Below are 27235 nucleotides of genomic sequence, written 5' to 3' on the forward strand. Positions count from 1 at the left end.
CATGTATTTTACCCCCTGGAATGTGATTTTTACTGGTCAACCCCCCTCAAAATGTGATTGGGCTAGTTTTGAATAGCAGTTGGGTGGGTTTGTTGTGAAAACCTGGCAACCCTGATGCCAGTGATTATACTCAGGCGAGTACCCACTAGTGAGAGAGATGATCAGTTCCACTTCGCTTGATCAGAGGTGTCTACACCGATCTAGCACACCACATTAAATAGTGCTAAAATAGTATTTATTACTTGATTTTCCTAATAAAATGGGCAGAATTTGAAAGACTTTGTTTCATATCAAAAGTAACAACAAAAGACTGTCTATCTGTCAGTCAATATCTGTCATTTAATAAGTTTGTCAGTCTGTCAATATATATCTTGTATGTCTGTTATTACATCTGTCTGTGTCTCTCATTACGTCTCTCATCTTTCTGTCTAGCCTACGTAGTCTAGAATTGAGACTTGAATCTATTTTTCTTTTATTATGTTCATAGAATCCTGTCATCTAGTCTGTTGAGGTCTTGTGTGCTTATGTCTTTGATTATTGTTGAGTGGTTTTGGGTGTAACTGAATAACTGAGTGTCCCATCTTAATACATTTTACATGTTGCTCTGAAACTAGGGTACATTTAATGTGGTACAGGCATTTTGCACTAGAGTTTCCACACCTCTATGCTTTTCCAGCCTCTCCCAAGAGGATGTTGGGTAGGCAGCACACATGGTGTAGAAATGGAACCATCTGCTCGTTCCAACCCCCTTCTAAAACCAACGGGCCCCCCACACGCCTCCCCTCACAGGACATCCAATAAAACCACCCTCAGAACTCCACTCTTCCCATATCTCACACAAGCACATGTGGATATTTCTTACTCAGGGCAGTTGGCATGGAGGCCCACAATCAAGTCGCACTGGCATTCCGGCTGCGGCGCTGGAAACTCTGAGCGCTGAGCTGCACCAGAGACTCTGAAATGATTCAACCAAGAGTAGCGTTGCCGATTTTCAACTGAGTGTTGTAGAGTGAATTAAACACTGGAGTGGTTTCCTATTAGCCCTTATACTGGAACTGGGATCATGTACTGGGAGCTGTGGATCAGTCATCTGACTAGGACTGGGAAGCACTGCATGCTGGTCCGGAATAAAGGTAGGGCTGTACAGTATGTATCTGTTTGTGTGGCAAACAGACATTGACTGTCTCAGCTGCGTGTTCTCGCAGGTTTATTAAGTTGTGCAAGACCAGTCTTTGTTTTGTCTTTTATTCATAGTGATTGTTTCCGGTTTCATTTATAGGGGCATTTTTAAGACTTGTTGAACCATCGATTACATTTTGCCCTAATATTATTTTTAAGGGTTATTTATTTAGTTAAGTCTAATTTGCTATGCTGTTATTTCTGTGGATAATTAATGTGCATGTGTCAACAACACTAGGAGTTTTGTGGGTTCTTTTAGGGATGTTCAAAACAACATATTTATCACAAAAAATCAACTAGTTGGTGGGTTGCTCAAACTACTGATTTACTAATCCATCTTAACTGGAAGCTTTGGTTTTACTTGAGCTGACTGAATGAGTTTCTTAGTTGGCGTTTACATAAGACAGATTATTTTATTTAACAACAGATGGTATAAAATGCAGATGTGTGTTTTAAATTTAGACTATTGGTTATTGCTGATATTTTTGTTACTGTTGTACACTAATAATTCAGTAACACTGTTACTGTAATCTGTAAATTATTATTATATTTGGTCGGTATGATAATGCTTTCGAATATTATGTTGTTATATGCACTACCATTCAAAAGTTTGATGTTGGTAAGATTTCTAATGTTTCTAAAGTAAGTCTCTTATGCGCATCAAGGCTGCTTTTTTTTATTTTTAAATTTTTTTTACCAAAAATACAGTAAAATTTATATTGTGAAATATTATTACAATATAGAGTAGCTGTTTTCTTTGCAAAGAAAGTTTAAAAGAAAAGCATTTACATGAAATTTAAATAGAACTTACCATATTTTCCGGACTATAAGTCAAACTTTTTTTCATAGTTTGGCTGGTCCTGCGACTTCTAGTCAGGTGTGACTTATCAAAATTAATTTGACATGAACCGAGCGAAATGAACCAATAGAAAACCTTACCGTCTCCAGCCGCGAAAGGGCGCTCTCGCGGCTGGAGACGGTAATGTTTTCTCTTGGTTCTAAATAAATGCGACTTATAGTCCAGTGCGACTTATATATGTTTTTTTCCTCATCATGACGTATTTTTATACTGATGCGACTTATACTCAGGTGCGACTTATTGTCCAAAAAATATGGTAGTTTAACCATTAGTGATTTTGATTTATGTATTTTAACTTTAGAGCATCTAGTTGTTTTTTGAATAACTAGTCATCCATTGTGACCCATCTTTTGTAGATATTTTGTATTGTGATAGACTTTTTGTTGCTGTCGTTGATATTTTGATTCATGTTGAATAATTTAACTTAATTTAGCTATTTGTTAAGTTACCTTGGGATGTGAATGTGTTCAATTCCATGGTAGTACTATTTGATTCAGACCCTCTACTATGGTAACGCCACAGTTTTGTAAAGGTAAACCTATTGTAGCCTGATCTTAGTGGCAGAATTTGTTTCATAGGGATCAGTAAAGGGAGTTTCTGATGCCTTTTCATTTCTACCTCGTCCGACGGTTTGTCCTACCACACTTTTCCCTGAGGAAAGGGGCAGCTGCCCCGACATGCTTGGTGGGTGTGTTTGTGGCTGGTTGACAGCTGTAGAGGAAGACCAGCAGACGCAGGCATGCTCAAGGCGTGGGGACTCTCCCACACCATTTTTCCAACCTCAAAGCTATTTCATGCTCCTCCTCTCCTTAAGATGTTCCTTAAGAATCAAACCCTCTCAGACAGAAGCAGAACCATCAACACATTAGGTCTGTGTTTTAGTACAAGTGAGATCAGAGACTAATCTAGAACTGCTAGATTATGCCTTTGAAGACCCTGCCGTCCAGCAGCAGTTTTGAAGAAGAAAGGGTCAGGCTGACCAACCATTCCAACCCACAGGATGTGGACCACTATTGCTTCGCAGGTAGACATCGCTATAACGGCGCCCTGAATGGCAGTGATTTTTATGTTGTTGTTGTTGTTTTTTGTGTGTGGAGGATTTCAGGTTGAGGGTATTGACATTTGTTTGTGTTTGTTCAATGTAGAAGCTATTTCTTGGTCAAATGGTTTGCTCTTGGGGGGTTTCTGGTGGTCATTTACTTTTTATAAATTAAGCATTTGGAATTTTTGTTAGAAATTTAGGAATATAGTTGTAATTTATAGTAAAATCCATTTTCTACTTTTATTAGTATTTAGAAAATATTTAATACATTTCAGTCTTCTGCATTTGAAATAACTTTTCGGTTTTTATTATTTATGTAGTATAATATTTTATATTATTATTAAAATAATAATAATAATAATTGTTATTAATATTATTATTTATGTATATTTTAAAAATATACATACATTTTCTCCAATAGTTCTTTGTGGATTTTAAAATATTTCAATAATTATTGACCAAATTAATATTGTTATTTTATTAATTGAATTAATTGAATGTCCATTCATTATTAATGTCCCTAGCATATAGTACAGTTTTGTTTTAGTTTTTTTTTAGTTTTTTTTATGACTTATTGAAGTTTTGTGTAGCCTTCATAATATTGTTAACACATATTACTTGCAAAAAAAAATGTTAAGTGAGGTATGACATAAGGAGCAAAGTGATTTCATTTTAAATCACCCTCCTTGTTTTCATTTTGCGTCAAATGGTTGCAGTTGCTTCACTTCTCTTCTCCCTCCCCACCTTGACGTTAACATGTTCGTCAACTCCTGAAACCCCTCCCCTCATACACTGACTCATTTTGCCCTTCCCAGAAGCCTCGTCTCGTTGGAGATGCCATATGCTCCATCAACAACTGCTTATGTTTTCTGTTACTCATAAAGCCTGTTGTTTGTCCCTCTTTCTCCCTCACAGAGGCCCTGCACAGGCCGTTTGGACTGGACTCGACGTCGCTGACGGAGGCGGTGCGCTGGAGCTCGAAGGAGAATCTGCTGGGGGCTGCAGAGAGTGACCCCAACCTCTTTGTAGCGCTTTACGACTTTGTTGCCAGTGGTGACAACACACTGAGCATCACGAAAGGTATGATAATCGAAAGGAGAGGAGTGGTTGCGCAACATGCGGTGCTCAGTTTCACTGAAAACGTTCACCGTTTGATCTCCACCTCTGAACACGGATGACAAACCTCATTGCATTGATAGTGTAAACTCAAGTGAAACCCAAGACCAATTTTAATACCTGGAAAAAAAACTAAGCTGAAGAATGTCTTCACAACTGTTATGGATAACTTCCTCTTTCTGTATAACAAAGCCATGGTGGTGGCATCTTTCCTTTTCCTTCCATCACTCTCCTTCCTCTTTGCTATACTTCAGAGCAACTTGTTCCTCTTCCCAGCAGCAGTTTGTAGGATCAAAGAACCAAGCTAAAAATGAAAGCGGATGCTTAACTTTTGAGTTTTATTCAACTGAAGAGCATAAACACATGGGCACCAACCTTAGCCATATGCGCTAACGCCCACAGCTCTTTCCACAGACTTAGGGAACGAGTCAGGCGGTTCTGTGCTCAGATGCTCCACGCTGAAACAGCTAACGCTAATGCCCACTTTGAAGTGTAATCCCTTCAGCTGGGTGAAAAGCAGGTGGGTAAACACAGACTAGCCCACGAGAAGAGTTCAGAGAGAGGGAGTTAGCAGTCTGCTCTTTTTCTCTGAAGTAATCGCTAATGGCCGGTAATGTAATGCACCAATGCACCAGCCTCTTCTTGTCTTCTCGCATGGGCCTTGTTGCCGCGCCAGTGTCGATTTAGGATTGGAAAAAGCACTTGGTGTCTGAAAGCTAGCAGGCCTAAAATGTGTTTCCTTGGCAGGAGGAGAGCACCCTCTGCTGGACCTATGATTGATCAAAGGAATTAAACCAAACGTATCATTCAAAATACCAATCAAAAGTTTGGGGGCAGTAAGATTTTTTTTAAAGCATTTATTCTTTTTTTTATTATTTTCAGAAAGGATGCATTAAAATGATCCGACGTAACAGTGAAAGACTTTTATAATGGCACAAAAGCTTTTTATTTAAGATAAATTATTTTTGAATTTTTCGATTTATCAAAGAATCCTGAAAAATGCATCACAATTTCCACAAAAATATAAAAATTCAGCTTTCTCAACATCATAAAAATAAATTACCTTTTTAAAATATATTAAAAAAGAAAGTTCTTTTATTTTTCTTGTCAAATTAATGCAAACCTTGGTGAGCACAAGATACTTTTTTCAAAAACATTGAAAAAATCTTACCAACCACAACTTTTCAACAGTAACATACATGAATAGAAATACATTTACATGCATTATATATATATATATATATATATATATATATATATATATATAGAAATACATTTACATGCATTTTATATATATAAGTTTGATCAAAATTATACACAAACGTGCCAAAAAGTGGCCTTATTTGTTATTTTGGTAATTGGTTACATCATTGTTTTTGACTGTGCACAGTGTACACCTAGATTTAACACTATAGAGGGTTTGGAGCGTTCTTTTTTTTCCCAACAGCTTGATGGAGCACAGCTTAATTGAAGAGAACACAAGGCTCGTGGGATGTTCCCAATAGTGCTTTTTGGAGGCATATCTTGTAAAAAAATTTTTTTTTACATAATTCTATTTTTAACTGTCATGGAGCATGGTGCAGCTGCCAGAGATGTCCGTCTGACATGCATATTTGATGAAAAATTAGATGAAAACACTACCTAATGGACAAGCCCAAACAGATCTTATTTCTGAATTATTACTGTAGTTACCTACGTAAACATGCACTTTGCCTTATTTTGAAAGACCTGATGTGCTTTTATAGTTGAACGATGGGCTTGTTGTGGCTTGCATTTCTAATCTCTCATTCCATTCCATTCAAGGGAGAAGCATTGGTATGAATAACAAGGGATTACATTGTTGAATCATAAGGAAAACATTATGCATAAAAATGTGAGAAGATCTGAATACCGAGTGATCGCAGAACAATGTTCTGTTCTTTTTTGCATTTCAGGAGAGAAGCTGCGAGTGTTGGGGTACAACCAGAATGGCGAGTGGAGTGAAGTCCGGTCGAAGAATGGCCAGGGTTGGGTGCCCAGTAACTACATCACCCCCGTGAACAGTCTGGAGAAGCACAGCTGGTATCATGGACCCGTGTCCCGCAGCGCCGCTGAGTACCTGCTCAGCAGCCTGATCAACGGCAGCTTCCTAGTGAGAGAGAGCGAGAGCAGCCCTGGCCAGCTCTCCATCTCCCTTCGTTATGAGGGACGGGTCTATCATTACCGGATCAACACCGCCTCTGATGGAAAGGTTGGGCTCCTTTCACTCTGCTTTACAAAAGTCAAGCTCCTTTTCCTTTGATTTTAAAGTTGGTCTCCTTCTCTTCTGCCTCAGGTCTATGTAACAGCTGAAAGTCGTTTCAGCACATTAGCTGAGCTGGTTCATCATCATTCCACAGTGGCAGATGGTCTGGTAACCACATTACACTATCCTGCTCCAAAATGCAACAAGCCAACTGTCTACGGCGTCTCCCCCATCCACGACAAGTGGGAGATGGAGCGCACCGACATCACCATGAAGCACAAGTTAGGCGGAGGCCAATACGGAGAGGTGTACGTCGGAGTTTGGAAAAAGTACAACCTCACTGTAGCCGTAAAAACACTAAAGGTTCGTGTTTTTGTGCCTATGCTCCCATTTCAATATTTCCCCCCTATTTCACTGGTTTTTATCGCATTGAACTGTTTATGGGTTATTGTGTGCCACCAAGTGGCTTGTCATTTTATTGCACCCATGGATTTCTGTTTTTGTAGTTGTTTGGCTAGTTCTGTTATGTGTTAATATTTTATATTGGATTATTTTGTTTCAAAGGAGGACACCATGGAGGTGGAAGAGTTTCTGAAGGAAGCTGCAGTCATGAAGGAGGTGAAACATCCCAATTTGGTACAATTGCTAGGTGAGTGTACTGCAATTTTTTATTTTTTTTTTATAGTTGACATATTGCCTGAAAAATTAATCAGCAACTCCAGATTTGAAGCTATATGTGACCTTGGACCAGAAAAGCGGTCATAAGTAGCATGGGTATATATGTAGCAATAGCCAACAACACATTATGAGGGGTCAAAATTGTAGATTTGTCTTTTTTGCCAAAAATCATTAGGATATTAAGTAAAGGTCATGTTCCATGAAGATATTTAATAAATTTCCTACCATAGATGTATCAAAACTTAATTTTTGATTAATAATATGCAATGCTAAGAACTTCTTTTGGACAATTTTAAAGACGATTTTCTCAATATTTAGATTTCGATCAGATTGCAGATTCTTAAATAGTTGTATCTCGGCCAAATTTTGTCCTATCCTTACAAACTATACATCAACGAAAAGCTGTTTATTTATTCAGCTTTCAGATGATGAATGAATCTTAGTAATAAAAAAGATCCTTATGACTGTGACTTTTGTGGTCCAGGATCACAATATATGCTTTAACTGGTTTCGGTTCAGTTGACCCAATAAGAGATGTCCTTGTCTAGACAGTTTAGAAAAAAATCTCAAGGAACTTCACGACTATGTTAATCAACCATTAATGAGTATGCATTACCCATTTTTCTCGAATAAGAAATAACAATTGTTTGTTTTAACCAAAATCTGTTTCTAGATTTGTCCCAAATTGGTCATTTGCTTTGATTCCGCTTTTCTAGGTGTGTGTACATTGGAGCCTCCATTCTATATAGTGACCGAGTACATGCCACACGGGAACCTGCTGGACTATCTGCGTGAGTGTGACCGGGAGCAGGTCAATGCTGTGGTTTTGCTGTACATGGCCACTCAGATCTCCTCTGCCATGGAGTATCTGGAGAAGAAGAACTTCATCCACAGGTGAGCGTTGCTCTTCAACCGTCAGTAGATTTCAGGAGTTCTCGATGGTTATATGGTCTTATATCCCATTGAGAGATCTCACTCCATCTTCTCAATCTCTTTCTCAGGGACTTGGCAGCTCGTAATTGTTTGGTTGGAGAGAATCATGTGGTCAAGGTGGCTGATTTTGGACTGAGCCGGCTGATGACAGGCGACACCTACACCGCTCATGCTGGGGCCAAATTCCCCATCAAATGGACCGCGCCAGAGAGTCTGGCCTATAACACCTTCTCCATCAAATCAGATGTGTGGGGTCAGTTACTAATTTCATTTTGTTATAAGAATTGTGTTGAAAGTCCTGCTACTCCATTAAGCGCTATTTGTTACAGACAAAAATGGTTGATTTGTTTATAAATAAGTGACTTGCTTATTTTCCCCAATTTTCCAGCATTTGGAGTTTTGCTCTGGGAGATTGCGACGTATGGCATGTCTCCATACCCAGGAATCGACCTGTCTCAGGTGTACGATCTGCTGGAGAAGGGCTACCGCATGGAGCAGCCCGAGGGCTGTCCTCCTAAAGTCTATGAGCTCATGAGAGCCTGTGAGTACCAGCAGTGACTTTAAAAACACTTCATAGCTTTTACTTAATAACTTTAAAAAGTATTATCTCATTAGTGTATATTCAAATAATGTCGAGTCATATTCTAGTGTATATTCAAATAATATCATACATATTCTATATTAGCAGTATGCAGTGTTGAGAAATATTAATATTATTTATATCTTGATATTTTTAAAATGTAATTTATTCCTTTGAAGGTAACGCTGAATTTTCAATAGCCATTACTTCATACTTCAGTGTCACATGATTCTTTTCAGGACTTAATTTTTTTTTATAGAACAGCATTTGTTTGAAATGGTAATCTGTGGTAACATTCATTTTGTAACTTTTACTGTCACTTGTGAGCAATTTAACGTGTCATTGCTTCTTTTCAAAAGACTTACATGACCCTAAACTTTTTAAGCATAGAGTAAAGCCATGGTTTGTTTGTGTGTTGGTAGGCTGGCAGTGGAGTCCACTAGATAGACCCTCGTTTGCTGAGATTCACCAGGCCTTTGAGACCATGTTCCATGACTCGAGCATCTCAGAAGGTATTGTTGCATCATCTGTTTTGAGAGACAGAGGAAGCTGTAAACCAAGCTGACTTTTTATACAGATCTTATATACTCAATGTTAAATTAAAGCACAACACATAGTCTTAAATTGGCTTTAAAGAAAGAATAAATAACATAGGTTGTATTGAATTAAATATAGAAGTGCATTTATGACAATTTACCATTGAAAATTGACTAAAATAAAGTTGAAGATATGACTCGCAGTATTTAGATGTAAAACATAGTATTAATCTGTCTACTTACTCCTCTCCAGAGGTCGCCGAAGAGCTGTGTAAAACCGCATCTGGTGGGCAAGGTGGGCTCGCTCACACCTTTGGCCACGATATGCCACTGTTGCCCTCAAAGTCTCGTGGGCAGAAGAAACACTCTGAGAACAAAGAGAATATGGAGGAGGCAGGACCTCACGGCCCTGCAGGTATACAGGCTCAACTCCGGCTCAATCGGCTCAGACAGAAGCTCAAGAGAATGGGAGTGGTGTTCATTACTGATTAACAGAGCTACATAGTATATAACCCTACCAATATATCTTCACTAATATAGCCTAATTTAGAACATTCTGTGTATTATATCATACATACATACATACATACACACACACACACACACACACACACTCACACTCACTCACTCACTCACTCACTCACACTCACTCACTCACTCACACACACACACACACATATTTCTTATACAGATTTATTGCAAAATAATTGTACCTGTTCTTTATTACATAAGAAGATTTGCAGTTTCCTCAAACGGTTTTCCTCAGTTTCCTAAACAGTCAATTGGTTGACTTGCTTCTCACAGCTGATGCCTGTACTATCAACACAGGAAATAAAATCCAATTCACTATTGTCTATTTAGAAACCGTTTTCATCATGATACCAGTGATACTACAAGTTCTATAGCCATAAAATATTGACTAGTTACTTTACACTCAACCTGTGTGTGTGTGTGTGCGTGCGTGTGCGTGTGTGTGCGTGCGTGCGTGCGTGCGTGTGTGTGTGTGTGTTTTTTAGTGTGTTTTTGAATGTGTTTGTGTGTGTGTGTATATATATATATATATATTGTCGATTTAGAAACCATTTTCATCATGATACCAGTGATACTACAAGTTCTATAGCCATAAAATACTGACTAGTTACTTTACAATCAACGTGTGTGTGTGTGTGTGTATATATATATATATATATATATATATATATATATATATATATATATATATATATATATATTAGTGCTGTCATTTAACGCATACGATTAATTTTACAATCCGCAAAATTACTGAAGCACAATTTGTATTCTAAACCCTTTAACCCAATTTTGCTTTTATGCTTGCGATCAGATTATTTTAAGCTGCTAAACTCCGGGAAAGTTTTCAATCCAGTGATCCAGTAAGCTAATGCATTCAAACAATCCATCCAAAACATCCATCGCATGTACAGACTGAACTGATTGTCAGCACATCCCACCACTGTATGGCCAGATATGACACAAATTATATTTTCTCAACTGGATAACCAGTCTTGCTAGTAAAGTTTTGATGTATGAAGACTGCAATCAAGGTAAAGACGATTGCGGTGGCTTACAGGAGTCGTACAGTAAGCATGTGTGAGTCCGTTATAATAATACATGTATGAGTGCTCTTGACACATTGATTGCACATTGTATTTATGCACAGGCACAGACATTTTCGTACATTGATGTTGTTTCCACATATTCATGATAATGTTTTGATTCATCTGTGTTTAGTTATACTGAATGGATCTGTGTACTGTAGTAGATATATGCAGTCGGCAGGCGGTTGGTTAAGGTTTTTTTTTTTTTGCATCTCCGTGTGGTCCTGTTCGTTATTGCAACATTTTAAAATGTAAAAATAGCTATTTGCTGTTGCACTGTATACATACTATAAAATTCAGATTTTCTTTTCTTTCATATGTGCTTTCATGGGGTCCTTATATCACTTGGTTTTTTGGTGTCCTTTTTTGGAAAGACATCTCAATTTATCTTGAAAAAAAGCTTGCAGAAAATACAGATTTTTGAGTGTCACCCTTCAATCTTTTGGTTTACTTTGCTGGATATAGCAAATTATGACAAAATGAACATTTGATAAATGATAAGATAAATCGTCTATGCTTAATTTCATGAAGTGTGCGATTAAGCTTGATTAATCACAGAAAAAGGGTGTGATTAAATTAGATTATAAATTTTAATTGATTGACAGTCCTATATATAAATATATATAAATAAATATATATATATATATATATATATATATATATATATATATATATATATATATATTTCTTTCTTTTGTTCTCATGTTTGTGTTTATTGTTTGAAATGTATTGTGATCCCATTTGTGTACGTGTGTATGTGTATGTATGTGTCGCATTTGTCCTGTCACTAAACCCCAAGTATCCACACAAGCACTGCACGTGTATCTATATTTTGATTAAAATTTGTTTAAGCATTTTTCATGTATTGTGCAATATTGTTTTTAAACTTAAAACTATTTATATGCTATTTATTAAAATTACATAAAGTTTCTATAAAATGAACTTTAAAGGTGGAATTGTTTATAATTACTTTTTGTCATGTTATTAAACCTTTCAAGCATGCAAAAAGTTTATTTTTAATGTTTTATACATTTCTTGTTTTGTATTCCTGTATCTTTATTGTCCTGCCATTGATTGTCCTGGCAATCTTACTTTTCCGCACATATCAAGTGATACTCTCTACATACAGCAAATATCTAGACTTCATGTTTGCCACAGGACCTGTAAAAAAGAAAAAAATATATCTTATCTTATATCTATATATCTTGGCCCACTCATAAATATTGCCCCATCAATTAAAGAGATGTCATGTACTTTCATTTTTAAATAATGACATCAAGCAGTAGCAGTAACTCATAAAGGCACTACACAGTGTCTTGTATAAAAGCATATACCAGGCTATTTCTTATGAATTACAGTCAGGGTTAGCAGAAATGTTCTCTAATATCATCCAACATTCTTCACTTACACCAGGCTCACCATGTTATACTTCTATGTGTTTATCTTTTGTGACCTTTGCTTGAGACGCCACTATTGTTAACAATGTAATAAATTAAATATTCATTTTATAGTCAAGCAATCACAGTCTCGCACAATATGCTATTTGTGCACTGAGTTATGCAGTAAGCAAGTGTTCCAGTTTTAGTTATTTATTGCATGTCTGCTGTTACCACTTATTTTCTGTTCTTTGACTTTTGGTTCTGTTGTCCTATTGTGTTCAGGTCTTGCAGCATCCCTTTTTTTGGGTGATGGACGCTCCAGCAGCTCTCCTGCCCTACCACGTAAACAGAGGGATAAGTCTCCCTCTAACCTGCTGGAGGACTCCCTGGACACTACCTTCACCCGAGACCGCAAGGCTGGCTTCTTCAGTTCCTTCATGAAGAAGAAGTCCATGTCTTCCTCTTCTACTTCATCCTCACCTCAGCAGCAACAGAATCTCCCTATGCCTCCCAAGAGGAGCAGCTCTTTCCGGGAGATGGAGACCCAGCCCCATAAAAAGTATGAGCCCACGGCTGGGTTTGCTGGCCCTCCACCTCCATTGCCCCAAAATGATGGGTTGAATTTTTCTCCATCTCATGCAGAGGGGAACCACGTGCAATCCCGCTGTTGTGGGGCCACGTTTGGACAGAAACCCTCAAGTTCAAACTCTGGAGCAACTGGTCAAGTGGGAAGCAGTAGTAGTTGGGGAAGCCTTGCAGGCTTCTTTACCCCTCGCCTTATCAAAAAGACCCTGGGATTGCGGACTGGTAAACCTTCTGGAATAGACGAAGGAAGTGGAACCAAGCCATTCCCTCGTTCCAATTCAACTTCCTCTATGTCTGCCGGGTTGCCGGACTTAGAGCGGATGGCGCTGACATTACCAAGAAACCGAAGCAAACCCCCATTAGAACGTACAACTTCCACCACCTCACAGCCAGAGAATGGGGCAGCACGACCTTCAGATGCAATCCTGAGGAAGCTTGACGAAGGTACGGCTCAGATACGAGATCGTCCCAAAGCCAAACTCTTGCCACGAGGGGTCGCAGGTGGAGTTAGGGCACCGGGTGTAGGGGGAGAGGCAAATTCAGACTCCAACACACGAGGAAAAGATGGGCAAGATGACAGGCAAGGCTGGTCATCTCCATCGAAAACCTCCACTCTTGTTTCGGTCAATCTGCACAACCACAAAGTTCCAGTGCTGATCTCCCCAACCCTAAAGCACAGCTCAGCTGATGTACACCTAGTCGGTGTGGACTCTCAGGGCAACCGCTTTAAACTGCTGTCCGACAGTGGCGATCGTGACCGACCGCGACTGGTGAAGCCCAAATGTGCACCTCCTCCACCGCCCATGCTCCGCTCCCTCCAACACTCCTACAGTGCCGATTCAGCTGACGAGGTTGTCAGTGGAAACATTGAGGTCAATGGAGATGCCGTCAAAAGGTCAGGAAGAGAAGCCAGAGGAGCACGTCCATCTATACCACCACCACAAGTGCCTCCAGCCCCCATAGTCCCCTCTATCAACAACAACACCCAAACTAAGATGGCCAACGGTGCTTCCAGTGGCGGGCCTGGCCCTACTTCCGCCAAACCCACCCTTAGACGGACTCGGCAGCAGACAGAACGAATCCCACTGGAGAAGATCAGCAAGGAGGCTCTTTTGGAATGTGCCGAATGTTTGAGTAGTGCTCTTCAAGGCAACACCGAGCTTTCATCAAACAGCCAGGTCCTGGATGTGGGACACCAACTTTTGGACTACTGCTCGGGGTATGTTGATTGCATCCCCCAGACACGTAATAAATTTGCCTTTCGTGAGGCAGTGGGGAAACTGGAGTTAAGTCTACAGGAGCTGCGCGCTTCCTCTACAGGTGGGGGAGTGGGATCTGGGACCAGCCCTGCTCTTGACAACTTGCACACGTGCATTAGAGAGATCAGTGATGTTGTGCAAAGGTAGCCACTGTGTCCACCTCCAAAACTCCTCCTCCTGTACTCCTTGAGACTTAAGGTATCATAATCAATTTAGTTTTATTTAAGTATTGGGGGACAGAGAGTATTCTCTAAGAAGTACCTCAGAAATTTACTACAAACACTCTCTAACTTTTTATTGTTTACAGGTGACTTTCTCCTTGAAATTGCCAGGTGGGAACAGAGTTCTTTGTATATAAGCTTTTTGTCACTACCAAAATACACGGTTTTGTTTTTGACAAATTAATATTTACAGTTTTTTCTCGGTATGACTGAATCAATTTTCACAAATATACAGGGGTTTGCACAGGTTAATGTGAACCAACTACAAATTAACTGGTCCACTTATCATGCATTTTACGGATTTCCATTTGCTTTTTCGATATTTAATTTGCATTAGTTCCATGGTAACTGGATATTGCATCAGAATGTCAATGCAAACATACAAATCCCAAACAGTTATGGTATAAATTGAACTTAAACAATATTGCTCGTTATGAAACTGCAGTAGTAATGAATTTGAATTGCAAACACTGCTCTTTGTCTGATATTACACACTAAAACTGCTTCTGACAACATCCCATACTGTCTTTTTTTATTATTATTTGACCACACTTGTTAAACAATACAGCATTTGATGACCATTCATAATTTCTGTAATAAGTCTTTATTTTGACATGGTCCATGCATTATTTTTGCTAGCAGTGATTGGCTGTGGCATAGTTGAAATGGTGTTGGGTCTGTCACCACATGGATCATATTCGGCCTTTAATATCTGTGGCCTTTAGATAATGCCCCCATCACACAGATGGCACAAATCTACAGTCTGACTCTAGAGTTCTACACTTCAGAATTCTAAATATGTTTCTAGATTTTATTGATTTGCTATGGGGCAATTATGTGATGTGTGGAAAGTCTCAATTTATTTTATGACCGTCATGGTGCCAACACAGAAGCAGCAACACTAGATAAACAAGTATTTCCAAGTCTTTTAACACAAACTGCATTTTTCTTAGCACATTGATTTGTGACTTTATTTTGATTTCACTTTAGAATGTCGCCATTTGTAAACTTGAATTTTAAATTATTCTTTATTAAAAGCACAGGCGTTTTTATGATATTGTAGATATTGCATATTATTTTATACCCACAAACAGGTATGGAAGGTAACGCTCACTTGTGTCCTTGTGGTGAGATTTTGGTGTGAGGGTCTCCATCTGTGCATCTACATTATGAATGTATTAATTTGTTAAAACCGGAATGTTTTTTTGTTGTTGTTTGTTTGTTTAAACAGTTCAAACTTTATAAAAAAAGAACCATTATTAAAAGAAACATTTTCTTCAGGACATAAACAGTTGTTTTCTGTGTCTGCATTCATGAAATGATAGATTTCTATTAGAATTTGCATAAATGAGATTTTTGTGGGTACCCTGCGATGCATAATTAAAATGTAATGAATATGATTTGTACCGATTACACTGGAGCACATTTTTAAAGCATAAATGTTAATTGCCTTGCCTTAATTCACTATTCTAGGGTATATAGTATGGAGATTTTGGAAGGAGAAATTGTTTTTGCCATGCATCTCAATGACATTTAAATTCCACTGCAACAGAAAATCATACGTTTTTTGTTCAAAACCATTTTTGTATTCTAAATCATTGCATAATTTGCCTACACTAACTTGGCTTGTTTTATCATTATAATTTTTTTTTTTTTTTTTTGCCATGAGCAGTGTTTTCTGATATTACATGGTGCCTTTTGTGAGAGATGTTTTGTTTTGTGCACTGCAAGGTCATGTTAAAGATCTGTTTATGTAAATATGTTTTGCGCAAAAATATTCATTATCCATTATTAGGTGGCAAATGGGATTTTTCAAGCCTTTATTATCATTCAGGCTGCCCTGTTCAGACATCTGGGTATGTGAGGTGTCCGACTTGAATAGGAAAAGTGCAATGATCTGTCCTTTACATAGAAAAAGACAGTGCTTGAAGTCTGGTCTCCTTTTACTGAAAGAGCTCATGAATTTGTTTTGCTTTGTCAGGAATACCTTTCTTGAAATCACGTTAACACAGATGCGTTTCATGCGTGATTTAGCAGTTTGTTCTTTCAAACACATGCAGGTCATTTATTCCATTTATTATTATGTCTAAAAAGTTTTCATTACCAAACAACTGTGGGGGAAAAAAGAATTAGTGACTGTTTTTGTTAGTTTTACATAATTGTCAGGGAGTGTTTTGCCTTTTAAACCTTTTAGTAAACAGCAACGTGGTTTTTTTTTAAATTTCCACTTTTCACCGGAATTTGTATTTTTTTTTTCTTTTGTCAAAATCAGTACATTTTATTTTAGTAAACCTCCTCTGAAAGTTTGTTCATTGAATAAAGTTTTATTGTATCATGTATAGAGAAAGAATTCGGAGAGAACAATCTTATCCTATAGTTTATGCTTTATGAGCCTCGGTTACCCAAGTTTTTTCCTTTTTCATTTTTGTTGGTCTCTTTTATTTATTTTTGGTTTATTTATTGATTTTCTTTTTATGTTGAATCCTGGAACTCGCTTTTTTTTTTCTTTTTGGTGGGGGGGAGGGGGTGGCGGGGGCTGTCTTTTTGTAAGGTCAGATTTTAAGTGCTGAAGAAATTTATATACCAAAGGCCACCTCTCTAGTCCTTCAAGTGCAATGAAAATAAAACACTTAATTTTGAATATGTGAATTTAACAGGGATTAAAAAGGCAGAGGTTGACAGATTAACAGTATTTTCTTTGTTTTGTAAAAAGTATATTTTGTGTGATTCTAATTTAAAGCTCACTTTTAATATTATATTACTGTGAAGTCCTTCCTCATTGTTACACTTGATGTAAATAATGAATAAAGAAACTGTTGAAACATTGGTTTGAGAGTTTATTTTCTAGTTTTATCATTATTTAATATTTTAATTATTTGTTTTAAGGCATGCTGTGGTGTAATACGTAATACTTTATCAAGTAATGAACATTAATTGAAATCTTTGTAAAACCGTGCCAAACCTATATTTTCATTTAATTTAACTTGAAATTGGAAAAAAATTTTTTTTTTTTAACTAAATCTGTGTAGACTACAATGTATTTAAAAACGCAGCTAAAAATAGCAAATACTTATTGAAATTACTAAAACAAAAAAAATGTAAATATAGATATAAAAACAATATATGGTATACTACAGTATACTAAAATATATATCTATATTTTTAAATCTATAGTGGTATATTCACACACACACGCACACACATATATATATATATATATATATATATATATATATATATATATATATATATATAGATAGATAGATAGATAGATAGATAGATAGATAAAATGTAATCAATATTGCAATATGATTATGATTTTTAGTCTACAGATTACATTATTTCGTATTACATAACATATATATAAAACTCTATTGTAATGTCAAGAATCTAAATGGCAAAATATTTAATCTCTCCACTTACACGCTTTGGTGAATAGGGGGCGCTAATGGACAAACGCATACCTCCATTTCCCCGCGGCAGAGGTGCATTGTGTGTCGGAAATGGGAAAAGCCTGAGCCGTGAGGTTGTCGCTGCTGGCTTCATTGGAGTAGTGAGTTACACGACGACAGAGAGAGGGAAGAACAAGCAGCCCTGGAGTTTTAAGCGGCGGAGACATCAGTTTTTCGGAGTTTTTTCGCTATGAGCTGGGGAACGGATCTTTGGGTAGGCGCACTTTTCCATTCCTTGCTCCTTGTGGCCTTTTGTTCACTAACAAACAACTCGGTTTTTGACATGACTTCAGGAAAGGTGTCCTAGTCATGCTGCTTGTGTATTGTCGGTATGTCCTGCTGGTTTACAAAAACACCTTTACCGCCAGAAACGATGTCATAGTTTGATACATTATAACGTTTAGCTTTAAAATGTAGCAAGTTTCATATGGCTCACGCGTGACGTTTCGTTTGATCCTAGTGACATTCCAAATCAAACCCAGGCTAAAGGTTTCACACCCAGTTTCGATGACTAAGAAGTGGAGAGAGGATCACCATTTATTAGCTCGTTTTCTTAGCATACAATCGATATAATATCGTATATATGGATTATTAATTTAAGACAAACCACAGATTCTCCCTGCTGCATCCAGAATATTTTTCTATCGTTGCTTATTGGTGACAGAGACAATGTAGAAGATGATGTGCTGTAAAAGAGTAACCTGAGATGAAATCTTCTAATGTTTGGGTCTTATGTTTCTTTATCTACGGGTTCCATTTGGAAACGCTTCTGCAGTTTGATCCCACATCTTTTATTGTCTGGGCTTCGAGTCTGCCATGTCTGATTGACAAAAACTCGCATTTTAAATAATGAAAACTCCTTCGTTTCGACATAAGCTGAAGTATTGAGAGACAATGAAGCCCGTCGAATGTGTGTGGGTCTGTTACAGGGGTGTTGCCCTTCAGATTGGGCTACTGGACAAAAAGCAGAGGATGTGTGAGGTATTGCTAGAAATATCCCATGCATCATTCTGTGTTTTTGAGGTTTATGGGTTTAATCTAGATGGTTATTTTTGCTTTAACTTTAATTGCTATGCATAGAATTACAAGTTTTGTGATTGGTCATGCAGATACATAACTGTAGTTACTTTTTTCGTGAGTTTATGTTTCTGGTTTCTTAGGACAATGTAACTTGAATCATAATGAATTTGCAATGAACAGATTTTAAAAGGTTTTCCTAAAGATTGGATAAAGCTTGTTTTATCGTTGTTCATCATTTGAATAGTCTGAGGGTTCCTGTTGGTAACATAGTAGCTGGGTTGAACTGGTTCAAGCTGGTCATTAGCTGACCGACCAGTAACCATCTTCCAAAAACTAACTTAAACTCTTGTGACCAGCTGGTACCTGGTTTGTTGTTTTCTTCCAGAAACATTGTCTCATAATTAAGAGATTGATACATAACAGAAAAAGACTTTCCAGCACTTTTCAATTTAACCTCAATGGAGCAAATTGTACTGTCAACTAACTGAACTTAGACTGAACAAATTCCAACTTTTACATTCAATACTGTATGTTTGGCTTGAATTGGCTGTCTTAATTTCCTGTACTGTAAATCCCTTATGCTGTGAAATATGGCATATCCTCCACAGTGTCAGTGGTCTTTTGTAGATTGTATTTATCTGTAATCCTGTGGCAAATCCTTTTGTACATGGAACATGCTGAGTAATCATGTTTGTCTGCTTGTCTCATGGTGAATGTCTTTTTAGCCATAAAATGTGGAAATATTTTCCATCCGTAGCCTTGGCTCTGATGAATGAAATGCCATTCTATCCTTTAAATGTCCTCTACACTTTTCATCATGGTTATCCTCAAATGCACTCTGCCTTAGATCCATTTGTGCTCTATTAAGTGTCATGTAAAATCAATTCATGTAATGTAGGATGTTTAATGTCGCTCATTATCTGTCAAGTGGTATATCAGTGGTATAACGTCTCGGGTGTGATTTGTTCACACCTTTCACAATTACCCAATTGTAACACAGAACAAGAAAACACCTTAAGCACAAGACCTATTGTTAGTTCTTAATGTCCTAGAGGATATTAATGGGACGTTTTTTTTTTTGCGCAGATCTGTTATTAGTGCAAAGTAGACTTTAATCAAATCAAGAACAAAGAGCTTGATTGAAACTTAATCACACAGTGCTCAGCTGAGTACGTTTAATACTGTTATTATTACAGTGGTTTCCTTGAGTTTGTTGCATCTTCTAATGTCATTTATTTGTTTTAAGTCTGTATGATGGTCTCAGAGGAGCCAGCCCAGAGCTCTAATGTTTTGTATACACCTGTAAGGAGTGTGTGGATTGAACTGTCAGTGTGTGCTGTTAAAAGAATTGCTTACAGGGCTTGGATGTGGTGATTCAGTCTTTTGTAGAGCAGACTGGTCAGACCTGTTAGTGCATGTAAGGCTTGGAAAGTAATTGTTTAGTCCATGAACTTTGTGTGTTGTAGTGTTTTGGGTTTCAGAAATGAATTGAATCCATGCATCCATGCTGAAGAAAACAGAATGGAAAAAAATGTTCTAACCCCAAACTTTTGAACAATAGTCTAATGCTATATTGATAAATATATAAGGTTTTCTCATGAAGATGCATATGCATGATGCATTTGAGATTTTGAAAGGGTCAGATTTTTTTTATCTTGAATAAACTGACAGATTAAAAATATTTCTGTAGGAAATAAAAACTTGTCAATGAAGCATATACATATTCGATTGTGAATGTAAATTAACTTATCATTTTTTTTAAGTTACCAAAGGAAGCATTTAGTTCATGTAATATAAGGACTTCAATCATGTAAGAATCTGTGGATAGAATTTGCGCTTTCTCCCTGATCTAAGATCATACACACTTGTAAAAGTCATGTCAAGAGTTGACTGAGAATCTTGTTATACATCAGATTAAAAAGCAACTTCTGTCTTCAGCCCCTGCAGTGACCCAAGCAAAAGGCAGCTGTATGAAGCTCCTGTCAAGATGGTTCAGTTAAAGGTTATCTGTAGGACTTGAAGGCTGCTTTCTGTTTTAGACTGTTCAGGCTTTTGACAACCTGACTTTGTGTTTTTACAAATAACTCTGAAATCAGGTAATTGTACACTCAAAACAGGCTCACTCAAGTAAGCTTGTATATTGTTTTATCTAACCATAAAATAACCCCCAAATTTAAAAAAATGCCAGTATTTACTCACCCGCATATCCATTCCAAACCTGCTGTTGCTCTGTTTAATATTTATGCAGCTTTTTCCATGACCGTTTGTAAGTGACCATGGCTGTACTTTACATTTTATTTTTAATCAATATAGTGTAACCAATATAATTGTTATTGGATAGTTGTTTACTGATGTTTTTCTTCAGTGATACAATTGAAAGCTTCTCAGTTGAGATGTGCAGATTGCTGGAGCTGGTAATCTTGGATACCTGGAGTTGAGTCAGGTGAGACTCTGCCAGATCATTATGACCGAGTGCAAAGACTGCTGTCGCTGTTCATTTGCCAGAGGATCTATCTATAAACATATGCTCTGAACATAATCGTGGGAAAGAGTAGGTCAGGAAACAATTTGCTTAAACCTTTGACCCCAACGTTTAGTATATCATTCTAGAGTTTATTGGCATGTGTGAGTAATGCTTACATATTACATGTGTCTATGGTGAGAGAACCAGTTTGTGCTTTCGTTGTCACTGACTTATTTTGAACAGATTGAATGTTGATCATGAATGGTTTGCTTTCAGTTTTTCTGCCTTTTGTAGTGTGGTTATTATTCTGTTTTGTATCCTGTGTCATTTTTGATAATTTCTCTCTTTGGCCCATTTTTTCCAATTTTATTTTTGGAGTTTTATGCAGTTTTACTTTCTATTGCTTCTGCCGTAATCAGAAGAAACCTCACAAACCGTCATTTCACAGTATCTTTCTTAAACACAAGCTTTCAATATTCGCACACAAATGGATCTTTGTAGAATGTGAAGCCTGCTCTTGGCTCTCTCTTTGGCCCCTGGTGCTCTCTGAAAGACCAACAGCTGGGTGCGAATGTCTGTCCATATCATACAAAGATTAATTTAGTTTTGAGATCAATGTTATCATAACCAAGGGTGCGCGGCTTATTTTTCTGCTGGAATCGACTAATTGGAACATCAAACTCTGGGCTACAACCATTTGTTTTTCACACAGACAATATTTATAGAGCACGACACACACAAACAAGTTTTGTGTTCCTTGGCCCCGGAACCAGAGTTTGAAAAACCGGCAGAACATCCTGTGATCTGCTCTACCAAACCCTTCATGATGGCGGTCCAAAAATAACTGTACTCTGAAGCTCTCCTTTGTCCTTTACTATAGATTTGGTGGCCTCATCTGAAGCAATTAGCCCAGGTTGAAAAACTACATTGAATACGACCCACTAGGCTCCACTGTTTTGGGTAAACAGGGCCACTTTTGGTCCCATTTCCTGAATCATTGAGCCCAAAACATGAAGCATGCATTTTATAAGACTAAATGGATATAAGGATAATTTTGGCCTAGGAATTTTCAGCAGTCCCTTGACACATGATGTCTGAGCCATTAATATCAAATTTACATAAGTGGGGAATTCTCTTCTGGTTTGTTTTTAAATCCTCTTACTCACTTCCTTTAGAGGAATAAATTCTGTCATTTTAGTCACCCTTATGTTTGTTCGAAACCTGTATGCTGTCTTGTGTTCCATGGAACACAGTGTTCTTTTTTTGAAGAATCCTCACTTCTGCAAATGTAGAATTCTTATTCTTTTTAGCGCAGTTTTATGCTGTACATTTCCCCCTGAGGGTCTCTAGATTCTCAATTTGAAAACCTGTATGTTGCATTAGATTAAACGAGCATTAAACACTCTCATCCTGTACTGCTACGTGCAGCTAATGAACTTCTCTTGCCTTTATCCACTGTTTTCAAAGGATTTTTACAATTCTAGGAGCTTCTTGGGGAAAGGTGTCATATAGTCAGCTCAAATCCATTACATTATAGCTCTGTTATGTAACCTGAAGAATGAAGAGGCACTTAAAAACCACCTCACAGGATGCCACTTTTGCACATACTTTTTAAATAATTAATAAACTCAAGACCTCAACATTTGGAATTCATTGTTTGCAGCTCTTAAATAGAAAATGAATTCAGCTTTTGCACAGAAAAGCTTGATGAGAATTGGCTCGAAACTGTGTATTGAGGGTAACTGAGTTCATTGTTCACAGACAGCTTCTTTCACATTTACAGGGCCCCTCAGTCCCCTGACAAATCACACAGGCCTGTTTACAGAAAGAGAGGGAGAAAACACAGGGAACCAGACTGGTCGTTTTGTCGTCTCCCACCTTTTGTTGGATGACATGCGTTGCATTTTTTATGGCCTGTGAAAATGATTCTGGAGCCGTGAGACTGTTGCTTAGAATGGTAAGAATGCACTGGAAATGTACATTTATTCACTTAGATTGGTAAGGTAGGGAGTCGGGACAGTTTTACAGTTTTTTTTTTTTTTTCACACGGGGACAATGGTGTATCAAAACAGCTTGAGATTGTTTCTTGTTTCTATTGGGTGAATTGTGGATTTGCATAGGAGAGAAGCGGTTTCCAGGGTAATCCAAATGAAATGTATCCATCTCCTAGCATGGTAAACGAAGTCGGCTCTGTGCTAAAATGCACATCTCAAGTGTCTTTTGTTTTTAATCTAGTTATGCAAGTCAGGTAGCAACTCATTAATCTGTGAGCCTTAACCTGACTGAAAATCTTGGCTCGATGTGTTAAACTTGGATTAAACTCACACACTGTTAAACTGTCTGGACAAACGTGGCGTGATGGAAGTGCATGCTGTCTTGAAGTTAATCATTAAAAAGAGGTCTATGAGCAACTCTGATACTTAAAGCCTTGCCCTTATAGATTGTTCAAGGTGAACAAGAGGGCTTGCTGAGAGCTTTAGGAGAACACGTATGTTAAATATCAAATCTGACATCATATATGCTTAATAGATTTAAGCTCCATGCTATTCATGGTTAAATAGCATTCTGTCATCCTATCATTTATGATATATGAAAAATCCAAATGAAGCGAAATTAAAGAACATCCTGTATTATTTTGGAGACTTTGTTCCAGCCTGGTGAGCTGCCCATGTAGGCAGCATTTTAAAGCCTCTTAAGCACAATCACATTCTTTTGGCACATTGATTACAGGAATAATTACTTTAATATCGAAAGGTAAGGGAAGTCAAAGTGGAATATAATCTAAAATGTCTGTGGTATTTATTTAATGCTTAGAAGTCAGTCAAGTATTGTTAGCTTACGCCAATCTCTGAAGGAATTCACACGAGCAGCATGATTTTTGTGATGCAGTGTTAATTCTGACTGGCATTTTTGATTTAGTTTTTAGTTTTTTAGTCTTTATCTTTAGACGAAAATGCTTAATAGTTTAAGGTCACATTTTAGTCATTTGAATCTTTCATACTTTTAGTCTAGCTTTAGCTGACGAAAAGACATTCATTTTTGTAAATTTTTAGTCATGCTGCAGTTAACAACGTATTTCGGTATCTAGTTTATATGCAGTCTTAAAAGAAAAATATTATCATGAATTCTTCTCTCTTCAGACCAAATAAATTAAATTAATTAAATGCATGGATTTGCTACAGGGGGCCTTTATTTACCCCCCGGAGCCGTGTGAAGGACATTTTATCACAGATACGTGCACTTTGTTTCACGTTATGTTTGTCGGTGTAATCTGGGTTATTTTCATACAGGAAGAGAGAGTGGCATTTGGGGGATGGGGGTCTAAATTTTTAGGCTTGCTTCAAACATGGCTTCTAATGATTTCCAAAAGAAAATGATTTCCCCCTGTAACAGCACAGCCCTTCACTGTAACTGAAAATTTAACCCCGCTGTTTTTGCATTGACTCGCATCAAGTTCTATTGAAATACTACAGCTGCTCTGCGTGTGTAATCTAATTGCCTTTTACTTCTGGAATGTATTTTTTTGATAACCTTAAACTAACAATGTGATCTATTTTTGTACAGGTTTTAATTAGGCAATATCGCGTTCATAATCACATTTGATTTCGAACGCGATTACGCCTAGCTTGTCAGTGAACTACGGCTCTGTGTAGTGAATGCCGATCAATCTGAAAGCAGGTGATGATGATTTACTACTTATCACGGGATCGGCTTACCTGGCGAGATGCGCATGACAATCGAATGTGATTAATTGCACAGCCCTAGTGCACACACATATATTATGTAAACAAAAACTTTTCTTTTAGATGCGATTAATCGCGATTCATCGTTTGACAGCACTTAAATGTAAAGTCTGCGAGTTTGTCATTATTTTTCTCACAATTGGGAGTTTATATCACGCAATACTGAGAGAAAAAAGTCAGAATTATGAGATTAAAAAAAGTCGCTATTTTTAATTCAGTGGTGGAAATGGGCATCCATACGTTTTTCAGAGAATTGTGGAATAAATATTTATAATTATAACCATTAGAAAAAATAATTATCAGCTTTCTATTTCAGCCAAAAGTTTCAATATTATATTAATTTAACCAACATTTAAGTCCTATGCATGCTCAATTTTACACAGTTTATGAATTGTTGTTTGATATTTGAACTGTATCATTAGAATCAAGGTGGTTGTGGTGTTAATCATTCCTGGAGTGCTCTTGCTTTGCTTGCAGCATTCTAGTGCTAAAGCAACCTGCAACTATAACTGTCCAACACAGAACTGTGTAGGACACAGGAATGCATGACTTGCTGAAACATGACTACAGAAAAACATATCCTTTTGAAAACTTCTCTGCAATGCAAGTACAGTTAATTGGACAGGTGCTAACAAGCGAATAGAGAAATGTTGTCCTCCTCTTTTGTCCCTTAAATCCAGTATATAGAGCTAACAAGGGGCAAAGCCAAGTCCTGTTTCAGACATCATTGGAGCCTAGGTGGTTTAACACTTTTTTTTTTTTTCATGACAAATCCAAACCTCCATGTGAAGCCCCTCAAAGTCTGGTGCATCCATTCTGCTGGCGTAAACCTGGGGATTGCAGTCAGACTGTGCGGTGTTGGTGGTGTTAGGTGGCCTGCTATATCCTGTTCCTCTACAGGAGAATTTACTTATTCAGGCATATTCAGGAAAACCAGCCTATTCAAATAATGTTGCCTTATGCCTTATGAGTTTACTTATGGTTGAGGTTAAAATTATTGCTGGTGGTGCGAGTTAGTTGGTTTGGATTGGCTGCTAAGTATTGTTAAAGATGATGCAGGTAATTTTCACTACTTAAACAGATACATTCCTGCTTAATATCCAGGAGGGGCTATAAGTAAACTATTTGTACGTTGACTTCCCAGAGGGGTGTAAACACTTGTGATGCTTTTAAAACATTGTTCTGTTTGTTTGAACCATCTGACATTTACATTCATTTGGCAGACTCTTGTATCCAAAGTGACTTACATTGTATTCAAGGTATTTGAAAAGTTCACGCATTCCCTGTTAATCAAGCCGTGACCTTGGTGTTGCTATCGCCATGCTCTGGTTTTTGAGCTTCTGCCATAACACGTGGCGTGAGTATCAAACCTTTTATCTGAGCAATGAAAGATTGGGGGGAGCAGGATATGTTGGTCTTGGTGTTTAGGAAACCTTTATGGTGCTTCTAGCATCACAGAAACGTCACACTTCATCTTTAAATAGAGATAAAGCGATGGTGGTATGGTGCGTCTGATGGCACACCCCTACTCCAAACACACTTCTTCAAATACAGTGATGACGTGCATTCAGTTCCAAACTACATGCAAACTTTGGAACTATGAAAAAACCTGAAGTTTTGTCATTATACAGAATGTGTTGAAAACCTGTCTGAGGAATTCTATATTTCATAAGTTATCAAAACAATAACTATTTATACTACTCTCATGCTATTGGTTGAGCCCACGTTACTATTTGGGATGCTCAGAAAAAGCTTTTAAACGTGAGATGAGCCTACAGTCTCTTACCTTTTTGAAAGAAATTATTTTTTATTCCGCAAGGTTGCATTAAAGTATGCAGCTTTTGATAATAATAATAATAACAATAAGAAAAGCTTCTTGTGCTCCAAACAGCATATTAGAAAGATTTCTGAAGGTTCTGAAAGGCTCCTAAAAATTCATTTTTGCTGTAACACAAATAAATGAAATGTTTTTTAAATGTACTAAAATGTTTTATGTTAAAATAGCACATTATATTAAATAATATTTCACATTACTGTTATCAAAACTGGTTAAATTACATTTTTAATGTATTTTTTTGGTGGTATTGCACAATAGATCATGTTATCTCAGCGGGCTTGTAACCTTTAGCTGAGAAACAGACATTGTCCATGTTTTTTCTATCAATCTATTTATCTGTAGAGACATGGTTGTGCAGTTGTTCATTGCTCAGAGGGTAGTTTTTATCGAGACAGAAAATGAAGTGTCCCTCGGTGCAAAGGATAATCAGTGTCAGAGCATGCTGTAATGGTTTTAAAAGTGTGTGTCAGCCTTAAGTCACAAGGCAGTGGACCAACTCCCTTTTTAGACAC

General features: G+C 37.4%; 2 protein-coding genes across 4 annotated transcripts in view; both read left to right on the forward strand.

The window, feature by feature from the left end:
- The first annotated feature begins 828 nt into the window (after positions 1–828).
- Positions 829–17033, forward strand: LOC113107120 (tyrosine-protein kinase ABL2-like). 2 transcript variants are annotated; one of them, XM_026269364.1, is made up of 11 exons: positions 829–1133; positions 3996–4160; positions 6131–6426; positions 6511–6783; positions 6985–7069; positions 7815–7992; positions 8100–8284; positions 8420–8572; positions 9034–9123; positions 9401–9562; positions 12425–17033. In XM_026269364.1, the coding sequence occupies exons 1-11, from the start codon at positions 1064–1066 to the stop codon at positions 14131–14133; spliced, it is 3366 nt and encodes a 1121-aa protein (XP_026125149.1). In that variant the 5' UTR covers positions 829–1063; the 3' UTR covers positions 14134–17033. The 2 variants fall into 2 exon arrangements, with proteins under 2 accessions (XP_026125149.1, XP_026125148.1); XM_026269363.1 differs by lacking the exon at positions 829–1133 and adding an exon at positions 2770–3062.
- Positions 17034–17687: 654 nt separating this feature from the next.
- Positions 17688–27235, forward strand: part of LOC113107122 (formin-binding protein 1-like) — a 38411-nt gene continuing 28863 nt past the window's right edge. The window contains exon 1 of one of the 2 annotated variants that reach the window (XM_026269370.1): positions 17688–17873. In XM_026269370.1, coding sequence (XP_026125155.1) covers positions 17850–17873 — 24 coding nt within the window. In that variant the 5' untranslated portion in view covers positions 17688–17849. The remainder of the gene's footprint in view (positions 17874–27235) is intronic. The other variant, XM_026269371.1, reaches the window with a different exon arrangement.

This window comes from Carassius auratus, chromosome 8 (genome assembly GCF_003368295.1).
Source record: "Carassius auratus strain Wakin chromosome 8, ASM336829v1, whole genome shotgun sequence".
NCBI lineage: Eukaryota > Metazoa > Chordata > Actinopteri > Cypriniformes > Cyprinidae > Carassius > Carassius auratus.

Bases quoted from the DNA above. Each gene is read 5' to 3' on its own strand.
- LOC113107120 (XM_026269363.1), top strand. From the start codon at position 2,960: ATGCCTTTGAAGACCCTGCCGTCCAGCAGCAGTTTTGAAGAAGAAAGG. The intron at 8,285-8,419 runs GTCAGTTACTAA...CCAATTTTCCAG, and splicing joins CATCAAATCAGATGTGTGGG to CATTTGGAGTTTTGCTCTGG. The intron at 9,563-12,424 runs GTATACAGGCTC...TATTGTGTTCAG, and splicing joins AGGACCTCACGGCCCTGCAG to GTCTTGCAGCATCCCTTTTT.